The sequence below is a fragment of the Myotis brandtii genome, unplaced genomic scaffold, assembly GCF_000412655.1.
Source record: "Myotis brandtii unplaced genomic scaffold, ASM41265v1 scaffold693, whole genome shotgun sequence".
Taxonomy (NCBI): Eukaryota; Metazoa; Chordata; class Mammalia; order Chiroptera; family Vespertilionidae; genus Myotis; species Myotis brandtii.
In genome coordinates this window covers 2,482,146-2,501,422 of record NW_005370710.1, presented here as the reverse complement: position 1 = coordinate 2,501,422, position 19,277 = coordinate 2,482,146, and the positions used below count along the sequence as shown (strand labels likewise).

The following is a 19,277-nucleotide window of genomic DNA, read 5'->3' as shown; positions in this document are numbered from 1 at the left end:
CTTCACTTGAAGGCTGTCAGTAGTAGGAGGACTGGTCTGAGCGGGAGAGTCCTCTTTCCAAAGGACAAACGTGTGAGCCGTGTGCCCAGATGAATAGTGAAGGTGCCACTGCTCAGGCCAGATGTGGGCAGACGGATGGCACTCGAGCTCTGCCGGGCAGTGTCCCGCTCTGGAGGCCCCAGGCACGATAGGGTGCTCTGCTTGGACCCCGGTTCTTCCATTATTTTTTCCTTATGTCTCAAAACAAGAGGAGATAAATGACGTTGAGTTCTCATCTTCTTAGAACTCGGCTTCAGTGGGAGGGGACTTCTGGTCCCGAGCAGGGCTTCTTCCTTGAGCTAAGAAATCAGCAAGCGTGCACTTCCTTAACTACCCAGATCCCAACAGCCCTCCGTCTACTAAAGAGATAAATGCTCTTTTTCTCCTCCTACCCTCTTTTTTAACATAATGACAACTCAAAAATATTACTCTAAGTTTGGGAAATAAGGTTATAGAATCATCCATAATCCTACTTTCCATATGCCAACTCTATTTTTATCGGCTTTTCAGCTCTATGAATCACATATTACTCTATTTTACTCTTGTTCTGTTATGTGCAGAGATGAGTCGGCAGGGGCATCTGTCAGGAAGTTAAATAATATAAAAAATATATGAGACCAATATGTATATATATAAAATATAAGGCCAGGGACACCTGAGCCTTGAAGTCCCTTTTTTTTGCACCTTGCTCATTGCGTGGGTTTGATGGGACTGATGTTTCTCTTCTCAACTCCACGCTCTGAGCTCAGCAACGCTAAGTCCCCTGTAGCTTGACATTGCATCGCTCAGATCTCAAGTGAACCCAAGTGCCCTCTCATTGTAATGCTTAGAAAGCTGCTCCGGGAGGATCAATTGGAGCCAGTTACCAAAGCAGCACAACAGGAAGAGTTGGAAAGAAGGAAACGCCTGGAGCAGCAGAGGAAGGACTACGCAGCTCCCATTCCCACTGTTCCCTTGGAGTTTCTTCCCGGTAAGCAGTGAGGTGCAGGAAAAGCCTGAGAGCCCACAGTGATCCAGGCCAGATCTGGAGTAAGGTCTGATCTCTCAGGAATCCTTTCGAGTCATTCAGCTTCTTGGGAGCACTAGAGCAGAGGGATCTCATTTACAAAGTTCAGATGGATGAACGTGTGCTCCTCAAACCGATCTTACTCAGATTTCTGCCCCCTCCCCCTTTAACTTTGGATGTTAACATGCCCAAGGACTGGGAGTTGTTTTAGTGCTCGGGTGGAATCAGCAGTAAGAACCAGCAGAGAAAAGGGGATTTGGAAAGAGGGCTGAGGTTTTCGAGATGCCTTCTGCTTCTCTCCTGGGGGTAGTCCTGGTGAGAGCAACAAAAGAAAAGAACGCTTGTGCCACATGTGGGTTGACGTTCCCTTCCATCTTTCTTTTCTTAGAGGAAATTGTCTTAAGAGCAAGTGAAGGTCCCCAACTGCCTCCTCGGGTCTTGGCCCAGGAAGTCATTTGTTTGGACAGTAGCAGTGGCAGCGAGGATGAAAAAAGCAGCCGAGATGGTAAGATCAAGCCAGAACTTTCATAGAAGAGTTCAGTCCTTCCTCATTCACATTGAGGTCTGCCTCGGACAGATTCCCTGAGTCGTCCTGGTAAATGTAAAGTCTTCCCTTGCCTTAACTTGAAGCTGGAGAGAGAAGTCGTCATAGGTGATAGCAAGTTCTGCCTTCTTTCCATGCTGTCGCTCTAACAGTGGCAGCAAGTCACTCTGCTCCCTGGGTTTGTCTTTATTTTGTCTTGTCGGCTGTCTCAGAGGTGATTGAACTGAGCTCTGGCGAGGAGGACACTCTGCACATTGTGGACAGCAGCGAGTCTGTCAGCGAGGAAGATGAGGAAGAGGAGAAGGGTGGCACCCACGTGAATGACGTCTTAAACCAGCGCGATGCTCTGGGGCGTGTCCTCGTCAACCTGAACCACCCTCCGGAGGAGGAGAATGTCTTCCTGGCCCCGCAGTTGGCTCGGGCAGTGAAACCCCATCAGGTACAGCAACTCTTGACTGTCTTCGTTTCCTTCCAGCTTCCTTGCTGTGGACATTGCCTGCTTGTTGGCATCACAGCCTGTGAGGTACTGTTGGTACCACGAGCAGCTGTTGGACAGGCCTGGTCCTTCTTCCTAGCAGTTGATGCCTCAGGATTCCCAATGAATGGGAAGGGAAAGCCCCAGGTTTGCTCTGCCATGTAGAACACGCTGGATCTCCTGGCTTAAGGATCTGGAGCCTCCCTCTGAGACTGTGAAACTGGTTGAGATGCTGTCTGGAGAGCAGAGCTTTGATTAGGAAGCTGAGGCTTCAGAAGAGACATGAGAGGCAGAAGTCTGAGGGCCTTTCTCATGGGAGGGAGCAGAGGGGTTGTGTTGACCCAGAGCCTGGAACCGGGACTCGTGAGCGAAAGTTCCATAGGGACAGAGATTGGCCCAATATGAGAGCTCCAACAGTAAGAACGGCTCCTCGTGGAGTGGGCTGCCTGGAGGTGAGCAGCCAGGCCACGGCTGAGTGAGGGGCCCTGCCAGGAGCTAGGAACTGCAGCTACTTGCCTGGGATTGGCCATGGTGCCAGGTGAAGGTTTTTCTGTTTTCTCCAACAAGTCTGTTGCCAGCCAATAGACTGGGCAGGGTACAGGGAGACTTCTTTAGGCGTCCATACCAGCTGCCTGGTGTCGTGTCTGCTCACTCACTTCTGACTAATTCAAGGTGAGGTACCCAGAGCCCTAGTCTTTGCCAGCCCTTCTGACATTTGTGTGTGTTCCTTGCCAGATTGGCGGGATCCGGTTCCTGTATGATAACCTGGTTGAGTCCCTGGAGAGGTTTAAGACCAGTAGTGGCTTTGGCTGTATCCTGGCCCACAGCATGGGTCTGGGGAAAACTTTGCAAGTGATCTCCTTCGTCGACGTCCTCTTCCGCCACACGCCAGCCAAAACTGTCCTTGCCATTGTGCCGGTAAGAGTTCAGGAGGCACACCGCCTAGCACCCTCTGAAGAGCTCGGGGAACCCTTCCTGGCCCTGAAAAGCTGGAGGAGCTCAGCTGGGAGCTGGCTCCTCAAAGCGCTCTTTCTCGGCCTGGCTCTCCGACAGGTTAATACTCTTCAGAACTGGCTGGCGGAGTTCAACATGTGGCTCCCAGCTCCTGAAGCCTTGCCAGCCGACAGCAAGCCTGAGGAGGTCCAGCCTCGCTTCTTTAAAGTTCACATCCTGAATGATGAGCACAAGTAGGTGGCCTGCCCTCCCTCTACCCCTTTCCTTTTAGACTTTTTCCCGGGGCCTGGATGTCTGGGGACTGTGCCCTGTCCTCCCAGATTCCCTTGGGTTTTGATGTGTCCCTCTTTCTTCTTGCCACTCATTTTTTCTCTACCTGGCTTTTCAGTAAAGTCGGAGTTATGTGGCCTGGGAAACTTCTTGTGTCCTGCTTGGGGTTGCTATTACACCTGAACACTCGGCAGGCAGGGTCGCATTTCCCAGGTGTACCAGGGTACCATTCAGCACGATAAAACACAGCTTCCCATCTGACCGTTTACCTTTCACTCTTCTCTTTTCCTAGCAGCTCATCAGTCTCTTCTTTTTTTTACATATATTTTTATTGATTTTAGAGAGGAAGGAAGAGGGAGAGTTAGAAACATCAATTTGAGAGAGAACGGCAGGCAGGGTCGCATTTCCCAGGTGTACCAGGGTACCATTCAGCACGATAAAACACAGCTTCCCATCTGACCGTTTACCTTTCACTCTTCTCTTTTCCTAGCAGCTCATCAGTCTCTTCTTTTTTTTACATATATTTTTATTGATTTTAGAGAGGAAGGAAGAGGGAGAGTTAGAAACATCAATTATGAGAGAGAATCACTGATTGGCTGCCTCCTGCACGCCCCCCACTGGGGATCGAGCTCGCAACCCGGGCATGTGCCCTTGACCAGAATCAAACCTGGGACCCTTCAGTCCGCAGGCCGACGCTCTATCCATCGAGCCAAACCGGCTAGGGCAGTCTCTTCTTTTAAGCGGCGCACCATTGATCTATAGTTGACCTTTTTTTTTTAACCCTCTCCCGTGGATTTATTTATTTATTTATTTTATTTTTGAGAGAGAGAGAGAGAGCGCGCAACATCATGTGAGAGAGAAACATCAATCGTTTGCCTCCTGCGCATGCCCTGACCAGGGATCGAATCTGCAACCTTTTGGTCTGTGGGACGACGCTCCAACCAACTGAGCCACCCGATCAGGGCTACAGTTGACCTTTAATGGTAAAACTTCCAGGCTTTGAAAGGTGCAAACCTTTTTTTGTTTCAGATTTGAATAAAATTATTTATATTTCCTCTCCATATATCAACCTGATTCCCAAACATCTAAAGGTACTTCTTGGTCCAGGCCCGCCTCCATGCTGCCCTTGCCTCTCGGCATGGATATTGAGAAGGCAGGCTTTGTCTTCTGTCGAGGCTGCCTCCTGCGAGGCTTGGTCATGCACATCCAACTGAGGAGACTGGTGGCCCACAGGTGGTTCTCACCTGCTCTTCCTGCTTAGCTTTCAGGGCTGAGTCCCCGTGCAGCAGGGCTCAGCTGCTCAGGAAGGAGGGACTGTGCCGAGTGTCCTTGGTCTCGGCTGCCCTTCCTCTCCTGCTTGTCCTGGCTCTTCAGCTACCAGGACCTGGGCAGCCGAAGTGCAGGAGGCAGCCCTTGCGTTTAGTACTTTCTATTGACTCTAGGAATAACTCTCCCTCCGATATTGTAGTCATGCATGTACATCCAAGGAGGTTGTCGCTTTTGCTTGCCTTGTGCCCTTGAATTTCTGTTTTTTGCTGTTTAACCATCATCAGTGACCCCGTCCATCCTCGCTACAATCTCTAGGATGCTGGGAAAGTCCTTGGGCAGCGGCCAGCCCTGTGCGGCTCCACTGGCCTTTGGCAATCAGGATCCTGAGTGTACATCAGCACAGCTTTGCTTGTGAGGACTTCTTCCTGGGGAGCAGTGGGAGCAGTAATATTTTCTCTGTTCACTCTTACAGGACAATGGCAGCTCGAGCTAAAGTGATGGCTGATTGGGTGTCGGAGGGTGGGGTGCTCCTGATGGGGTACGAAATGTACAGACTCCTCACCCTGAAGAAGTCCTTTGCCACAGGCAGACCGAAGAGGAGCAAGAAGCGGTCTCACCCGGTCATCATTGATCTGGATGAGGAGGATCGCCAGCAGGAGTTTCGGAGAGGTGGGCAGCCTCTCCTGCGGTGGTCTTAGGGGGTTTTCAGGAAAAAGAAATAGTGTCTGCAATAGCGCTTCGTCAAGCGTGAAGCTTTATTGATGTGAGTTGTGTTGCCTTGAACCAGAAATCCTGGCTCTCGGAGGCCGTGGATGAGTGGTTAGACCAGGCCCCAGACTGGCTCAGAGGAGCCCACGGCCTGTCCGGCCCGTTTCTCTCTCAGAGCAGCTGGGAGAGTAACCGCTGCCTGTACCACTTCCTAGAGGTGTTCTGAGACAGCATTAAGAACATGTTTATAAAGTCCTAAGTCACAGTTAGACAGAGTAATAGTATTACTGCTTGTGAATTTATAAAACAAAATTTATCCCGGTTTTCTAGGGAAAGCCATTCCTCTCATAGTTCTACTTCCTCTTCCAAGGGGCCCGTGTCCCTTTGGGGAAGAAAGTTTCCTGAGGATTCAGAGGCCCTTTCGTCTTGTAGGTCTCTTCACCCAGAGGTTATGTTGTTGTAGGGTTGCTTCTGTTAACACAGTGGGGATGAGTTTGCCTTTTAGCAAGGACTGGGGAGTGAGTCCAGGAAGACTTGCCCTTAGCTGGCTCCCCCCAGCCAGCCCTCCGCCACCAAGATGCTGACTGTGGGGAGAGCCAGCTGAAGTGTCCGGACCATTCCTGTCACTTTCACCCAGACTCACTTTTAGTCCTCGGCGGGTGCTCTGTAAAGCCATGCACTCTGCTGCACAGTTGGTCTAAGCCCTAGGAATGCAAGTCGGTTTTACTCTGAGCATAAAGGGGAAAAAAGGAGGGAGAGAGATTTACTCAGAGTCAACAGGCCAGGCTCACGTGTCACACGCCACATAGGAGCTTGGATGGCTGGCTCCCTTTCAGCGACGGGGGCTGACTCTTGCTTTCCTGCTTCCTTCATTTCTTCTGTCTCCTCCAGGGTGCACCCCTACTTCTCATACTGTTGACTAAGAACAGGCCCTCCCACCCTCTGACTCCGGATCCTCTTCCCTCCCTAGAGTTTGAGAAGGCCTTGAGCCGCCCTGGCCCTGATGTGGTGATCTGCGACGAGGGCCACCGCATCAAAAATTGCCAGGCCAGCACCTCGCAGGCCCTGAAGAACATTCGCTCCCGCCGCCGGGTGGTGCTGACCGGGTACCCCCTGCAGAACAACCTCATCGAGTACTGGTGCATGGTGGACTTCGTGCGCCCAGACTTCCTGGGCACCCGGCAGGAGTTCAGCAACATGTTCGAGCGCCCCATCCTGAACGGGCAGTGTATCGACAGCACGCCCCAGGACGTCCGCCTCATGCGGTACCGGAGCCACGTCCTGCACAGCCTCCTGGAGGGCTTCGTGCAGAGGTGAGCCGTACTCCGAAGGAGTGGGCGGCACTCCAGGAGGGCCATGAGTCCAACTTCCTTTTACTCAACAGCATGTCCTGAGTAGCTGGCAGAGGCTGGGTACCACTGTTTCAATCCTCTGGAAGTTTGGCCTAGAAGTGCTTCTTTCAAAAGTTGATCTGTGGTTACCATGGATGCCTGCCTTACTGCTGAGGAGCAGAGAGAGAGCTGGCATCTTGCTGACTCGTGTGAAAGGAGGACGGGTGGTTCTAAGGGTGGGTCTTGCCTGGGCCAGCCTCTTGAGGTGGGTGTGGCAGGAAGCAGGGTCTGGTTCTGTCCTACACTGACGCCCCGGCCACAACGCCTTGTCAATTCTGGTCTATGTTCTAGGAGAGGCCACACTGTGCTGAAGATTCATCTCCCTGCCAAGGAAGAGAATGTGATCCTGGTGCGGCTCTCCAAGATCCAGCGCGATCTGTACACACAGTTCATGGACCGCTTCCGGGACTGTGGCAGCAGTGGCTGGCTGGGGCTGAACCCCCTCAAGGCTTTCTGTGTGTGCTGCAAGGTGCGTGGAGGCCTCAGGGGTACTGAGACACAGGCCAAGAATGCACATGGCCCCCAGGGAGTTACTCCTGCTGGGGGTTCCTGATAAAGGAGGAATAAGAGCAGAGGGGCCGCCTCTGCATTGAAGGACTGGGGGCTCTCGGGAGAGAGGTGTTGGCTGCACGCGCACAGCTCCCAGGAGTGGTGCTCACACTGCACTGCAAATGGTGCCCTTGTGCTGTGCAACTCGGCTGCACAACCTGTTAAACCAAACTTGAGGAACCACTTCCTTTCTCACTGATTTTTTTTCACTTGGGAGAGCAGCTGACGGTGGAACATTGTGGGACAGTGTCTTTGCTCGCATGATTGGGACTCAAGAACTCTATGGTTTAGACTAGTCATTGGGGCGCCTCTCATGGGCTTCTGTACTTCATCGGGTTGAGATGTCTTTCATCCCGACAGTGCTTCAGATGGCTGGGGACAGCAAGGCCATGTATCTTTATACTCAGCCTCGGGACAAGGTGATGAACACTCGTCTTTGATCTGGACAAGTGCTCCCTGTTACTCACAGGGGACCTGTTTCTTAGACAGCTTTCAGCTGACCTGCTGGGCATTGTTTCTGATTGGCCGCTGCTTTAATACGTGAGCTGAAGGGGTGTGGCTGGGGATAGATGGAGTTTCAGAATATTTCTTTTGTAGTCACAGTCCTAGAGACCAGGGCAGACAGGATGTTGCGGTGCCAACGCCCGTCTTACCCACCCCTTCTCCTCCCCAGGGATTCTCAACTCCTGCCAGGAGTAGCCCCTCAAATGACTTATGGTTGGTCAGCTAGAAGGCAGATACATTTGTCCATAGGGTGACTTTGTCTTGCTTCTTACTGTGGTTGACTGTGGCCACTCAGTGAAACAGGAGCATTCTTAGTGAACAAGAATAGAATGCAAGGCTTATGTACCAAACATACTGGCTTGCCCCTGGTGTGACCTCTCCTCTTTGTGTGTTATGTGATCGGTTGGTAAGTGGAAACGAATGTCCAGGTCTTTGGCCCGAGGTCGTTGGGATATTTAACTTTTTGGTGATTGTGTGCTGTGGGAGGTGTGTGTTTGAGCAAGGACATGTTTCCAGACTCTGGGACACCTTTACATTCTTCTCAGCCCTGCGCCACCTTTTCTCTGACTTGACCCTCAGATCTGGAATCACCCTGACGTGCTGTATGAAGCCCTTCAGAAGGAGAACCTGGCCAATGAGCAGGACCTAGACGTGGAAGAGCTTGGCTCCGCGGGGACTAGTGCCCGCTGCCCGTCACAGGGAACAAAAGTCAAGGGGGAGGACAGTGCCTTGGCCGCCTCGATGGGAGAGGCAGCCAACAGCAAGTTCCTTCAAGGGGTCGGCTTCAACCCTTTCCAGGAGCGAGGCAACAACATCGTCACGTATGAATGGGTGAGTCAGGCAGATGCTTCTGTGGCCATAGAGCACTGCTGAGAAGGGATGTGTGAAGCCCACGTGGGGAGGGGGCAGGGTGCGCAGTGCACATGCTGCCCAGGTCTGTGCAGGGACCTATGGAGGTGGCCCGTGAGCTGCTGCTGTCTTGGAGGGAGAGATTTCTATGGACCTGCTCAAGCTGCCTCACTTCTCTCCACAGGCCAAGGACCTTTTGACTAATTACCAGACTGGAGTCCTGGAGAACTCTCCCAAGATGGTACTGCTTTTCCACCTGATCGAGGAAAGTGTGAAGCTTGGTGACAAGATCCTCGTGTTCAGGTAGAAGAAAACTTTCCGAATGACACTGTGTGGCTCTGGTAACAGCGACACATCCCTACAGAGTGAGATGCCTGGGGTCACGCCAGCCCCCTTTTCACTCTCCATGCCTCTGCAAGCCAGTGCTTCTTGGGGGGATCTTGCATTTTCTTTTTCTTGGAGTTTTTTTGGGCCAATGCTATTCTCTTCAGAGAACAATATGAGACCTGGGCTAACATTGTAGATCATAGTCTAACCCTTCCACTTGTGGCCAGGCCAAATGTGGCCTGTGGCCTGTTATTGTACAGCCTGAGAACTAGATTTCACATTTTAAAAGGGTTTTAAGAAAAAGGAAACACAGCTGAGACTGTATGTGGTCTGCGAAGCCTAAAAATACTCACTGTCTGGCCTTTTACAGAAAACACTTGTGGATCCGTGGTCTAGTCTGCTTCTCTCTCTCTCTTGGCCTTTTTAAAATAAGTAAGCTTTGTATATAAGGCCAAATAAACAAAGCAGTTTGTTCCAGAGTCACATTCTCAGTCTAGCCAGAGCTTTGCATCCCATTAAGGCCTGACTCCTCAGGGAACCGACACGGAGTAGATTGCTTCTCCTGCGTCTGACCAGTGTGCTCCAATGAGAGCTCAGTGGCAGCGGCCTGGCTTGGCAGCCTCGGAATGAGGGTTTCCACATGGGCCGCATTTGCAAGGATGCTTTTATGGATCATCCTGAGGAGACTGGCTCTGCACACTCAGAAGCAGCTGAGTGCTCGTCTCCCCTTGATATTGCCTGTGGCCTACAGTTGGCTCTGATGTCTACTCATGTAGTGTGGGTTTTTGTTTCATTTTTAAAATAGGTTTTTATTTATTTTAGAGAGAGAGGAAGGGAGGATAGAGAGATAGAAACATCGATGAGAGAGAAATTTCATGGATTGGCTGCATGTGCCCTGACCAGGAATCAAACCAATGACCTCTTGGCTCCTGGGTCGTCGCTCAACCACTAAGCCACACCGGCTGGCCGCAGTGTGGGTTTTTAATGCTGATGTTATTGGATACTAGGCACTGAGTGAAACCCCAGAATTTCCCAGCTGAGCAAGTCATAGGGTAGAGAGTTTTTAGCCGGGTGCCGGCAGTAATTGTATGGATGACTCTGCTCCCACTATGAGCTAGAAAGAATACCGTGGTGGTTCTTTGTGGGGTTACCTCCTACAGGGAGTAGGTTGTGGGAGCTCCCACCGCCAGAGGACTGCACACAGTTGTGGGCATGTTGGGGAGCAAGGTGCCTGTGGGTCTGGGAGCCTCTGAACCAAGTGTTGTTCCTTTCAGCCAGAGCCTTTCCACCTTGGCTCTCATCGAGGAGTTCCTAGGGAAACGAGACGTGCCCTGCCTACCTGGTGCCGAGGGGCAAGGAGTACAGAAGTGGGTTCGAAACGTCAGCTACTTCCGTGAGTTAATTGCTGCCTTGTTCCTGGAGCCTTGGCGAGGTCTACTTAAGGGTTTACTTTCCTTCTCTCTCAGTTTCTCTTCTACTCCATTCTCTCCATGAAATATTTCGTTTGTAGCCACAGTCCTAGAGACCAGGCGCAGGAGATTAGCCCAGGAGCAGAGAGAGACTGAGAGGGAGCTGCTAGGTGTGAGGTGCTGTCCTAGGGGCTGAGGAGCTCAGGTGAGATGGGGGTGGGGGGTTACAGAGAAGTAGCAGGCATAGGCCTCATCTTCATCTGAGACATGACAACTTGAGGACAGATCCTTGGGTTCTAAGGAAGGCAGAATTGTCCTGGTGAGGATGGTCAAAGAAGGCTTCCTGGAGGAGGCAAAGCTTGCACTAGACTTGCAAACATGGAGAGGGTTTGACAGATAACAGGGCTTGTGTGGCCCAGAGGTCATTCTAGGGGGAAGGAGTGGAGTGAACACAAGTCTAGATCATGCATTCTCTGTGGGGGTGATAGCATCCCTAGAACAGTGAAAACTGGTTCTTGGGGCAAAAAAACTTAACTTTTTGAAGAATAAAGCACAAATACGCATATAGTAAGTAAACATACAATAGATCTGTGGTGTTAAAGTTACAAGGGGGCATGGTGACTGGAAAAAAATGTATAAAAAGGTTCCTTAAGAAGATAGTAATAAAAAAAAAAAAAAAGGCTGAGAAGTATTGACCTCAGGCCCTTACTGACCAGATACTGACATTTAGGCCAGATAATTCTGTGTTGTCGGGGGCAGTCATGTACATTGTAGGATGTTTAGCAGCATCCCTGGTCTCTATTCACTAGATGGCAGTAGCATCAACTCAGTTATAACAACCGACAGTGTCTCCAGGCATTGCCAGGTGTCTCCTGTGGGGTGGAGGGTGCTTGTTGAGAAGCATCAGAGGTTCAGGGGTGCGAAGAGACCCAGCACAGGGTCTGGCCTGGAGCTTTGTATTGTCTCTGGATTTGCCCAATTAGTCAGTGCTGAGCTGTGCTTGAACTTGTGAGAACTAGCTTTGCCCTTTTCTCTGCTTTACCCACGGTGTCAAAAGAAGCCTCCCCGCCCTTACTCATGCTTCCTAACTGAAGGGGACTCCTTCCGAGCTTCCCCCTTTCACTCCAATGTCCCACCCACCACGCCGTATTTGTTCCTCTGTGTCTCCCTGTAGCAAGTTCTCAGCCTTGGGAGCTTGTTAACAGTGCAGGTTCCTAGTGGAGAAACATCATCCCTATCAAAACAAACCCTTGGTTCATCTGTGCTCTGTCAGGATTTGCAGGACTAAGGCAGAGGGCCACCTGAGCCAGTGTCTACCAAGCCTTTATACTTAGGGTGATTCTTAGGCACTCTAAGTCTAGGAACCTTGGCCTTAGAATCGACACAAGATACTAAAGGGAGAAGCAGTTTCTAATCCTTGTTGTGCATGCAACCACCTGGGGGTATTTTTAAGTTACAGGAACTTGGGTCTCAAGGTAGACCCGAGCTCTGTAGTGTGTGTGGGCTTGGTTTTTAAAACACATTTGCCCAGGATTTTGCTGTGTCCCCTGCCCTCATCTGGCCATTTCTGAGGTTCTCCTTCTGTCCTAGGGCTCGACGGTAGCACCCCTGCCTTTGAGAGGGAGCGGCTCATTAATCAGTTCAATGATCCCAGCAACCTCACCACCTGGCTGTTCCTTCTCTCCACAAGGTGAGTGGGTCCTGGGAGGATAGGCCAGAGGGTGTGTTCTGGGCAATTGGCCACATGGGCAGGCACCCCAAAGGCTCATCCAATTTCCATCAGAAGAGATCTGCTCAGGGCTGTGACTTGTTTTTGGAGTGAGAGAGGGGACACCAAAAGGAAGTTGTGTTAAAGGGCGGTCGTGACATTGTCATTAAGTTCTTTGACACCTTCATTAACAACGGTTTAATTAGCTTTCCCTTGGAATGTTCTGAGGCTGAGACGATGTGGAGGATGTGAGAGTGTTCTAACAAGTAGGAAGTGCAATAGAACTGTAAAAGGCTGCTGGCCTGTTTGTCTCATGCCAAGCAGAATGCCCTTGATAGGGTACGAACCAGCCGTTCTCCTGAGCTGTTAGCCGTTTCCCTCGCCAAGTGACATCACCCTCAGCAGGGAGGAGAGCGGACTGCTTTCTGTGCTGGGGGCACTTGCGTGTCGCACGTTCCGGGCATACTTTAGAGTGGGTGAGGACATAACACCGTCCATTAGCAGGACAGCAGGATCTTCAGTATGTTGGGCTTAGGACAAAGAGGAGGGTGTTGGGGTAGGAGTCACGGTGGGTAAAACTGATTTGAAAACTAGCTTTAAAACGAAAGGCTCTGTGATTGTTGGTTTGTGTTTTAAAGGGCCGGGTGCTTGGGCGTGAATCTGATCGGTGCCAACCGAGTGGTGGTGTTTGACGCTTCCTGGAACCCTTGCCATGATGCTCAGGCAGTGTGTCGGGTGTACCGCTACGGCCAGAAAAAGCCCTGCCACATCTACCGCCTTGTGGCTGATTTCACCCTCGAAAAGAAGATTTATGACCGTCAGATTTCTAAGCAGGGCATGTCAGGTGGGCTGCCTTCCAGGTTCAGAAGAGACACATTGATATAGGCCGCCATCCTACTGTCTCCAGGGAGATTGTGGGAACACGGGCAGGCTTCCCAGTATAGCAAGCCAGCAGGTCCTCCCATCTCATTCTGACTCAAATAATTGCCTAAGAGGGGACTGACCTCAACTTGTTGAAGGTGGGTTTAGTGATAAGAGCTAAACTAGCAGGTTTCTGTTATAATACTTCCATTTTACCAGGGCCTCCCACCTGGTCTTTAACTTTCAGATATGGAGGGGCCGCCTTCGGTGGCTCAGGTATAGTGCCAGTTGTGCCACCCACAGCCTCTCTCCTTTCTGCTGATCTCTGTGGCTGTGCCTTTGCAGTCTTCTTTGCCACATGCTGACCGTCTCCTTGTCTTCTCCCTTCCAGATCGCGTGGTGGATGATCTCAATCCAATGTTGAACTTTACCCGGAAGGAGGTGGAGAACCTACTGCACTTCGTTGAGAAGGAGCCGGCTCCCCAAGCATCTTTGGACATAAATGGCATCAAGGAGCCAGTCCTGCAGCTTGCCTGTCGGAAGTACCCTCACCTCATCACCAAGGTGAGAGCCCGGTGTGCACGCAGCCCCTGGTGGGACAGCGTCCAGCAGGGGAGGCTCGTCTGGCGAGCTTGTCTTTGTGCAGACTTTTGTTTCACGCAGGCAACTTGAACGCCATGGGTTCTTTTCCTTGTCCCATGCAGTTCCCGCCCCTGGTCTGGTCCTACAAGTGCTGGGCTCAACCATGTGGAATAATTTGGCCAGTGTGTTTTCCTAGCAGAAAGAGAGATGGCACGTTTTAAAAATGCAGCCTGTTAATTCTCTGACCTCTGCCCTCCTTTTGATGTGGAAGGCAGATGTAGGTGGTCTGAAGCTGTGCTGTTAGACTTGTGAGTCATACTCTTGACAGAAGGACAGTGAACCTGCATGTGTCTGCGAGCAGGCTCTTCGCTAGTGCTGGAGACAGCTAGCCCTTCCTTGGTGTCAAAGCAAGGCTCAGTGTGTACCCATCATTTTGCACAAAGACTGATAATTAAATCAACACCCTCCTGTGTCCCCAGGAGCCTTTTGAGCATGAGTCATTGCTCCTTAACCGAAGGGATCACAAGCTGACCAAGGCGGAGAAAAAAGCAGCAAAGAAAAGCTATGAGGAAGACAAACGCACATCAGTCCCCTACACCCGCCCGTCGTACGCACAGTATTACCCCGCCAGCGACCAGAGCCTGACCAGCATCCCCGCCTTCAGTCAGAGAAACTGGTGAGTCGCTGAAAGGGCAGGAAGGTCTGCTATGGGGCCAGGCCCACACCTTCCCACTGCGGCATTGTGTAAACTGCTCTTTGGCTGCTGAGAACTGACGGGCTCTGCTCGTGGGTGAGGTGTCAGGCAGTCCGCAGCCCCGGGGTTTAAGTGGCTCTGGCAGGAAGAGTGAGCTGCTGGTCTTGGGACTCAGGAGAGTCCATTTATATTCTGGGAGGTGCAGGTTCCCAAAACACAGAGACCCAGCCCTCCCATACAGCCCGTCCTATCCGTAGCACTTTGGTCCTAGACCAGTGATGGCGAACCTTTTGAGCTTGGCGTGCCAGCATTTTGAAAAACCCTAACTTAACTCTGGTGCCGTGTCACATATAGAAATTTTTTGATATTTACAACCATAGTAAAACAAAGACTTATATTTTTGATATTTATTTTATATATTTAAATGCCATTTAACAAAGAAAAATCAACCAAAAAAATGAGTTCGTGTGTCACCTCTGACACGCGTGTCATAGGTTCACCATCACTGTCCTAGACCTTGCTAAGCGCTGAAGTGTAAGGGTGAAGGCCAGGTCTTTATGGGCCTTGGAGTGCAGTCAGTGCATTCTGCTGCTGCTCATGGGATTGCATTCTGTGGCTGTGCCCCAGTCCTGAGTGAGAAACCTTTTCCTTGAGCAAACTTCTAGAATTGTTTAGAATATGAGCGGGGCAGAAGCCTGTTGCTGAATGGAAAGAGAGGCTGGCTGCTGGGCACAGGGTTTTGGCTGCTGCTGCTTTTGTGGTGGTCGTGACTAGAGGGGTATCCTGGGTTGTGGCCCCAGGAGGAGCCCAGTGAAAAGTAATGCAGAGGAGAGGGGTGTCTGCATTACTTACTGATACTTGAAGTTTCAGAGAGTAAAGACCGTTAAGGTTGGACAGGTGGCCTCTCAGATTGACCTGCACATGTGGCGTCACGTGGCCTTTCTCCTTGGTGAGTGGGCAAGTTCCCCCCGTTTGTCTGCAGCTCGCATGCACTGGGGGCTGAAGAACTTTTCCTCCCTGTTGCATCCTTGCCTCTCCCTGACTCTCCTCCAAGGGCGAGTGCCTGGTGCGTGTAGGTAGACCGTCCGAATCCCCGTAAAGGCATCATCCCACTGACATCTGACTCCTTAGGCTCCGAGAAGCGTCAACCCTCGCTGCCTTTCTGCCTCCACTGCCTCAGCCCTCCGTCTTGTCTTTTGAGCTGACCGTGCTCTGTCAGTCCTCTGACCCTCCTCAGCAGCAGCTGAGGCTGTGGGTGGGGGTCTGAGGGCTCCGCAGGCTCCACAGGAGGGAAGGGTGGCTGTTCTGCCGACCTCTCTGAGTGCGCTGTCCTTCTCTCGCAGGCAGCCAACGCTGAAGAGCGATGAGAAGCCTGTGGCCAGTGTCCGTCCTGTGCAGTCCACCCCCATCCCCATGATGCCCCGGCATGTCCCCCTGGGAGGCGGCGTAAGCTGTGCCTCCAGCACAAACCCAGCCATGAACTTCCCCATCAACTACCTGCAGCGCGCGGGCGTCCTTGTGCAGAAGGTGGTCACCACCACAGGTTGGGTGCTGTCCCTTTTCAAATCGCTTTGTTCACGCAGGAATTTTAGTATTTATTAACACCTCAAACATCCTAAAGTGATGTGGAGCAGGCGCTTGCCAATAACTCCGAGAGGAGAAAAAATACAGAGAAATAACCATTTGAACCAACTTTCTAAACCAGAAACTCTACGAAATTTTAGTTAAATCAGGGAAATTGACCCGAAAGATGATCAGATTTCTCAGAAGTTTCTGGTTCTCGGAGTATTCTCTATTATACAGCTGCGAGAGGGCTGCGGGCCTTGCTGTCCTTGGCTCTGACCTTTGCCCATCGAGAGGCGTTAGAGAATCCGCTGAGAAACGGGGTGGATGTGGACTGTGGTTTCCTTCCCTGCTTTAGTCAGGCCCTGTGTAATCTAAATCTGAGGTCTGTGTCTTCACTAGATATTGTTATTCCTGGACTCAACAGCTCCACAGATGTACAGGCGAGAATTAATGCTGGGGAGAGCATCCACATCATCCGCGGGACGAAAGGTGAGACTGCCCGCCCGCCCGTCCCCTGTCCGGGCTGGGAAGCAGAATCCGTACACCCGGGGAAGCATGAGGAAATGACATTTCCAGGAGCTCAGTAGTGTGGGCGGGGCCCCAAGGATATCTGGCAGTGGCTTAAGAGAAGGGAGTTAGGGTCCCCGCATCCCTGTATTTTGACATTGTTTTTATGGAGAATTTGGGGTGGGTTTGGATAGACACTGTGTTTTGTGTCTCAGCCTATCGATTGCGGTGCTATTGGCTAGGAATGCCTGACTCACCTGGTCCCACACTACCTGTGGGAACCCCGTAGACATTTCCCCAGAGCCAGTGCTGTGGCTGAACCAGCCCTTGTGCTATTATGACTGTAACACACAGCAGCCATCAGGGAACGTTGTAGATACAAGAGCATTATTCACAAGTTCTGGAGGGCACATTATGCCCGAGGGTCTCACATGGAGGTCACGGGGGAGAAAGAGAAAGAACATGGACCTGGGTCTCTGCCTTTATTAGGGTCCAAGAGTGGGGTGCTAGGCTTTGTGGGTTCACTCTTTGTTGGCGAATTTAAAACAGAAGAGTGGGATTTAGAACAGGAGGGGAAAGTAGGTCAAAGTGTGGTCATTGGGAAAATCCACTGCCTCTGCCTCCTTACAAGGAAGGTGAGACTGCTGGGATGAAATCTGTCGGGACAGTGTCGACGCCTGTCATTCCCGCCAGCCTTCACTCTGGGAGCTCCTGAGGCTCGGCGTCAGTAAGGAGGTTTCGCCCCGGCCTCTGTTGGGTCACAGTACCTTTAGGCTCAAGGAAAAGATGCTGCTGTGAAATACAAGACACAGGAGGTTGTACCTGCCCCTTACTGGGCTCCTGTGGGCCTAGAGCAGGGGTGGGTAAAGGGCAAGCTCTGCTGTGCACCAGCCAAATCCAGCCTTTCAATGTCCATAAATAAATATTTTAGACCATAGCGGCACTAGCTGTTATGCTACAGAGTTGAATAGTTGCAAGAGAGAGCTGATGGCTCACAAAGCCAGCATTACTTACTAATTGGCCTTTTAAGGAAAAGTTTGCCAATCTCTGGCCTGGAGGCAGCCTGGATTTTCCAGGAGATTGATAAAAGAACACGGGATGGCAGATTAGTGTTTGGGAATGGAACGCAGCTCCAGAATTGTTCCCACCAACAGAGAGGGTATTGAGGCAGGAAGGCGTGGGCCAGAGGGCCTGTGCTCCTCCTCGCCCCCGTTTCTTCTCCACTGCATGAGCCTTTCCTGATGGGTGCTCCTGTGCCTGTCCATCTCCCCCAGCGGGCCAGGCTCTAGAGCAGGGCCTGTGGCGGTGCTGATGCAGTCAGTGTTTGTGGAGAAAAGGGATAATATTGGGCCGCAGCTCCGTCCTCACCAATCATTGCAGACGTCTGAGAGAGGGTGGGAGACCTAGTTTTACAGCTGTCTCCCAGCCCACGGCTGGCAGGAGGGCATTGTCTGCTGCTCACAGTCTTCCTCGTGCTTCTTAGGGACGTACATCCGCACCAGCGACGGGCGGATCTTTGCTGTCCGAGCGACGGGCAAACCCAAAGCCCCTGAAGATGGCCGGATGGCTGCCTCAGGTATCGCATGCATCTCTGTCTCCCGTTCACCGCTGGACATGTGTTGTGTTTTGGTTTAGTTTCACTTGTAATTAATTTTTTAGTAAATAATGTGTACATGGTTCACAATTCAAAAGGTACAAAAAGGGATAAAGTGAAAAGTAAGTTTTTCTCCCTCCATACCTCTAGCCAGTCATTTCTCGTCTGTCATTTTCAGAGATATTCTGAATGCAGTACAGGGATGTGTGTGTCTTTATGGATAAAAAGCATGTGTGCCTGTTTGGATAAAAAACGTGTGTATAACTTTCCTTCGTATTTTTCAAATGAATGCTCACTCACTATAATACACTGGTTAGTCCTTCACTCAATAGGTAGCCCAGGGCTGGTGCCTTATCTGCTGTAGCTGTGCCTCCTGGAGGGCGTGCACAGGATGCCGCTGGGTGGGACAGGGTGGGACAGCACCGTGCGTCCCAAGTCCCCTGTCCTGGGGTGCTCAGATTGCTGTACTCCACATGCAGAACTGTCTCCCAGGCACGGGGTGTATCTGCAGCATAATCCCCAGACGTGGGCGGATCGCCAGGTTAAAGAGTGTGTGGGCTCATTCACAGTGAGGTGCTCTGGCCAGGCTCCCCTGTGGGAGAGCTTCTCCTCCATCCTTCCTCCGGGAGGCACGAGAGCTAGACTGCTTTTTTGTGCACACAGCCAGCCCAGTTGATAGAGCAGCACCGTGAGCACCCACGGAGCCGCGCCAACACCAATGACTGTTCCTTTCTCCATGCACTCGCTTTTGTCTCTCCCTTCCTGTTATCTGAACTATTTGCAAATCGAGGACATCATGTCACTTTTACCCCTAAACATTTTCACACACACAGCCTAAGGCCAAGGGCATTCCCCTCTGAGCCAGCAGCATTATCACACCGAGTTAACAGCTCCGCATGTGGCCCGAGGTCAGAGCCTGTTTTCCAGGCGTCCCCAGCAGGCCTCCCCATCATCTTCCACAGCCAAGGCTTTTGTTTGATTTTAAGCCAGGATGGATGACTTGTTAGAAGCACTTTCCTCTTTTCTTCAATCCTGGTCACTGCAAGCCTGACTGGGGGTAAGACTGATGACTTAGCATTTCATGTCCATGACCTTGTGGGCTTCACCTTGTGGAGTTTCACAATCAGGGAAAGGAGAGACCTGTTTCCTCGGGGAAAGTTAACTGGGTGACTTTATACATCAAACTATTTGAATTTTGGGGACCTAGGATGGGATTTATTTGTTCTTTCATGGAACTTTCCCCTATATCTTCCTTTTCTCCCTGGCCATTCTGGTTCTCAGTCACCTACGTTTTGTCCCCAGGTTCCCAGGGGCCTTCTCTCGAGTCTACGAGCAACGGCAGACCCAGTGCCTCATCACCCAAAGCCCCCGACCCTGAGGGGCTGGCCAGGCCTGTCTCTCCCGACAGCCCGGAGATCCTCAGCGAGCTGCAGCAGTACGCGGACGTGGCCGCTGCCCGCGAGTCCCGCCA

The 19,277-nt window shown here is 51.5% G+C and overlaps 1 protein-coding gene across 1 annotated transcript in view; it reads left to right on the top strand.

The window, feature by feature from the left end:
• RAD54L2 (RAD54-like 2 (S. cerevisiae)) overlaps positions 1-19,277 on the top strand; it is a 30,245-nt gene that overhangs the window by 9,029 nt on the left and 1,939 nt on the right. The window contains exons 3-21 of the mRNA XM_005881908.2: positions 870-1,009; positions 1,434-1,550; positions 1,802-2,028; positions 2,800-2,982; positions 3,118-3,251; positions 5,030-5,226; positions 6,236-6,578; positions 6,948-7,125; positions 8,289-8,540; positions 8,743-8,861; positions 10,160-10,278; positions 11,885-11,984; positions 12,641-12,846; positions 13,255-13,427; positions 13,925-14,121; positions 15,483-15,682; positions 16,105-16,194; positions 17,696-17,788; positions 19,109-19,274. Coding sequence (XP_005881970.1) covers positions 870-1,009; positions 1,434-1,550; positions 1,802-2,028; positions 2,800-2,982; positions 3,118-3,251; positions 5,030-5,226; positions 6,236-6,578; positions 6,948-7,125; positions 8,289-8,540; positions 8,743-8,861; positions 10,160-10,278; positions 11,885-11,984; positions 12,641-12,846; positions 13,255-13,427; positions 13,925-14,121; positions 15,483-15,682; positions 16,105-16,194; positions 17,696-17,788; positions 19,109-19,274 — 3,234 coding nt within the window. The remainder of the gene's footprint in view (positions 1-869; positions 1,010-1,433; positions 1,551-1,801; positions 2,029-2,799; positions 2,983-3,117; positions 3,252-5,029; positions 5,227-6,235; positions 6,579-6,947; positions 7,126-8,288; positions 8,541-8,742; positions 8,862-10,159; positions 10,279-11,884; positions 11,985-12,640; positions 12,847-13,254; positions 13,428-13,924; positions 14,122-15,482; positions 15,683-16,104; positions 16,195-17,695; positions 17,789-19,108; positions 19,275-19,277) is intronic.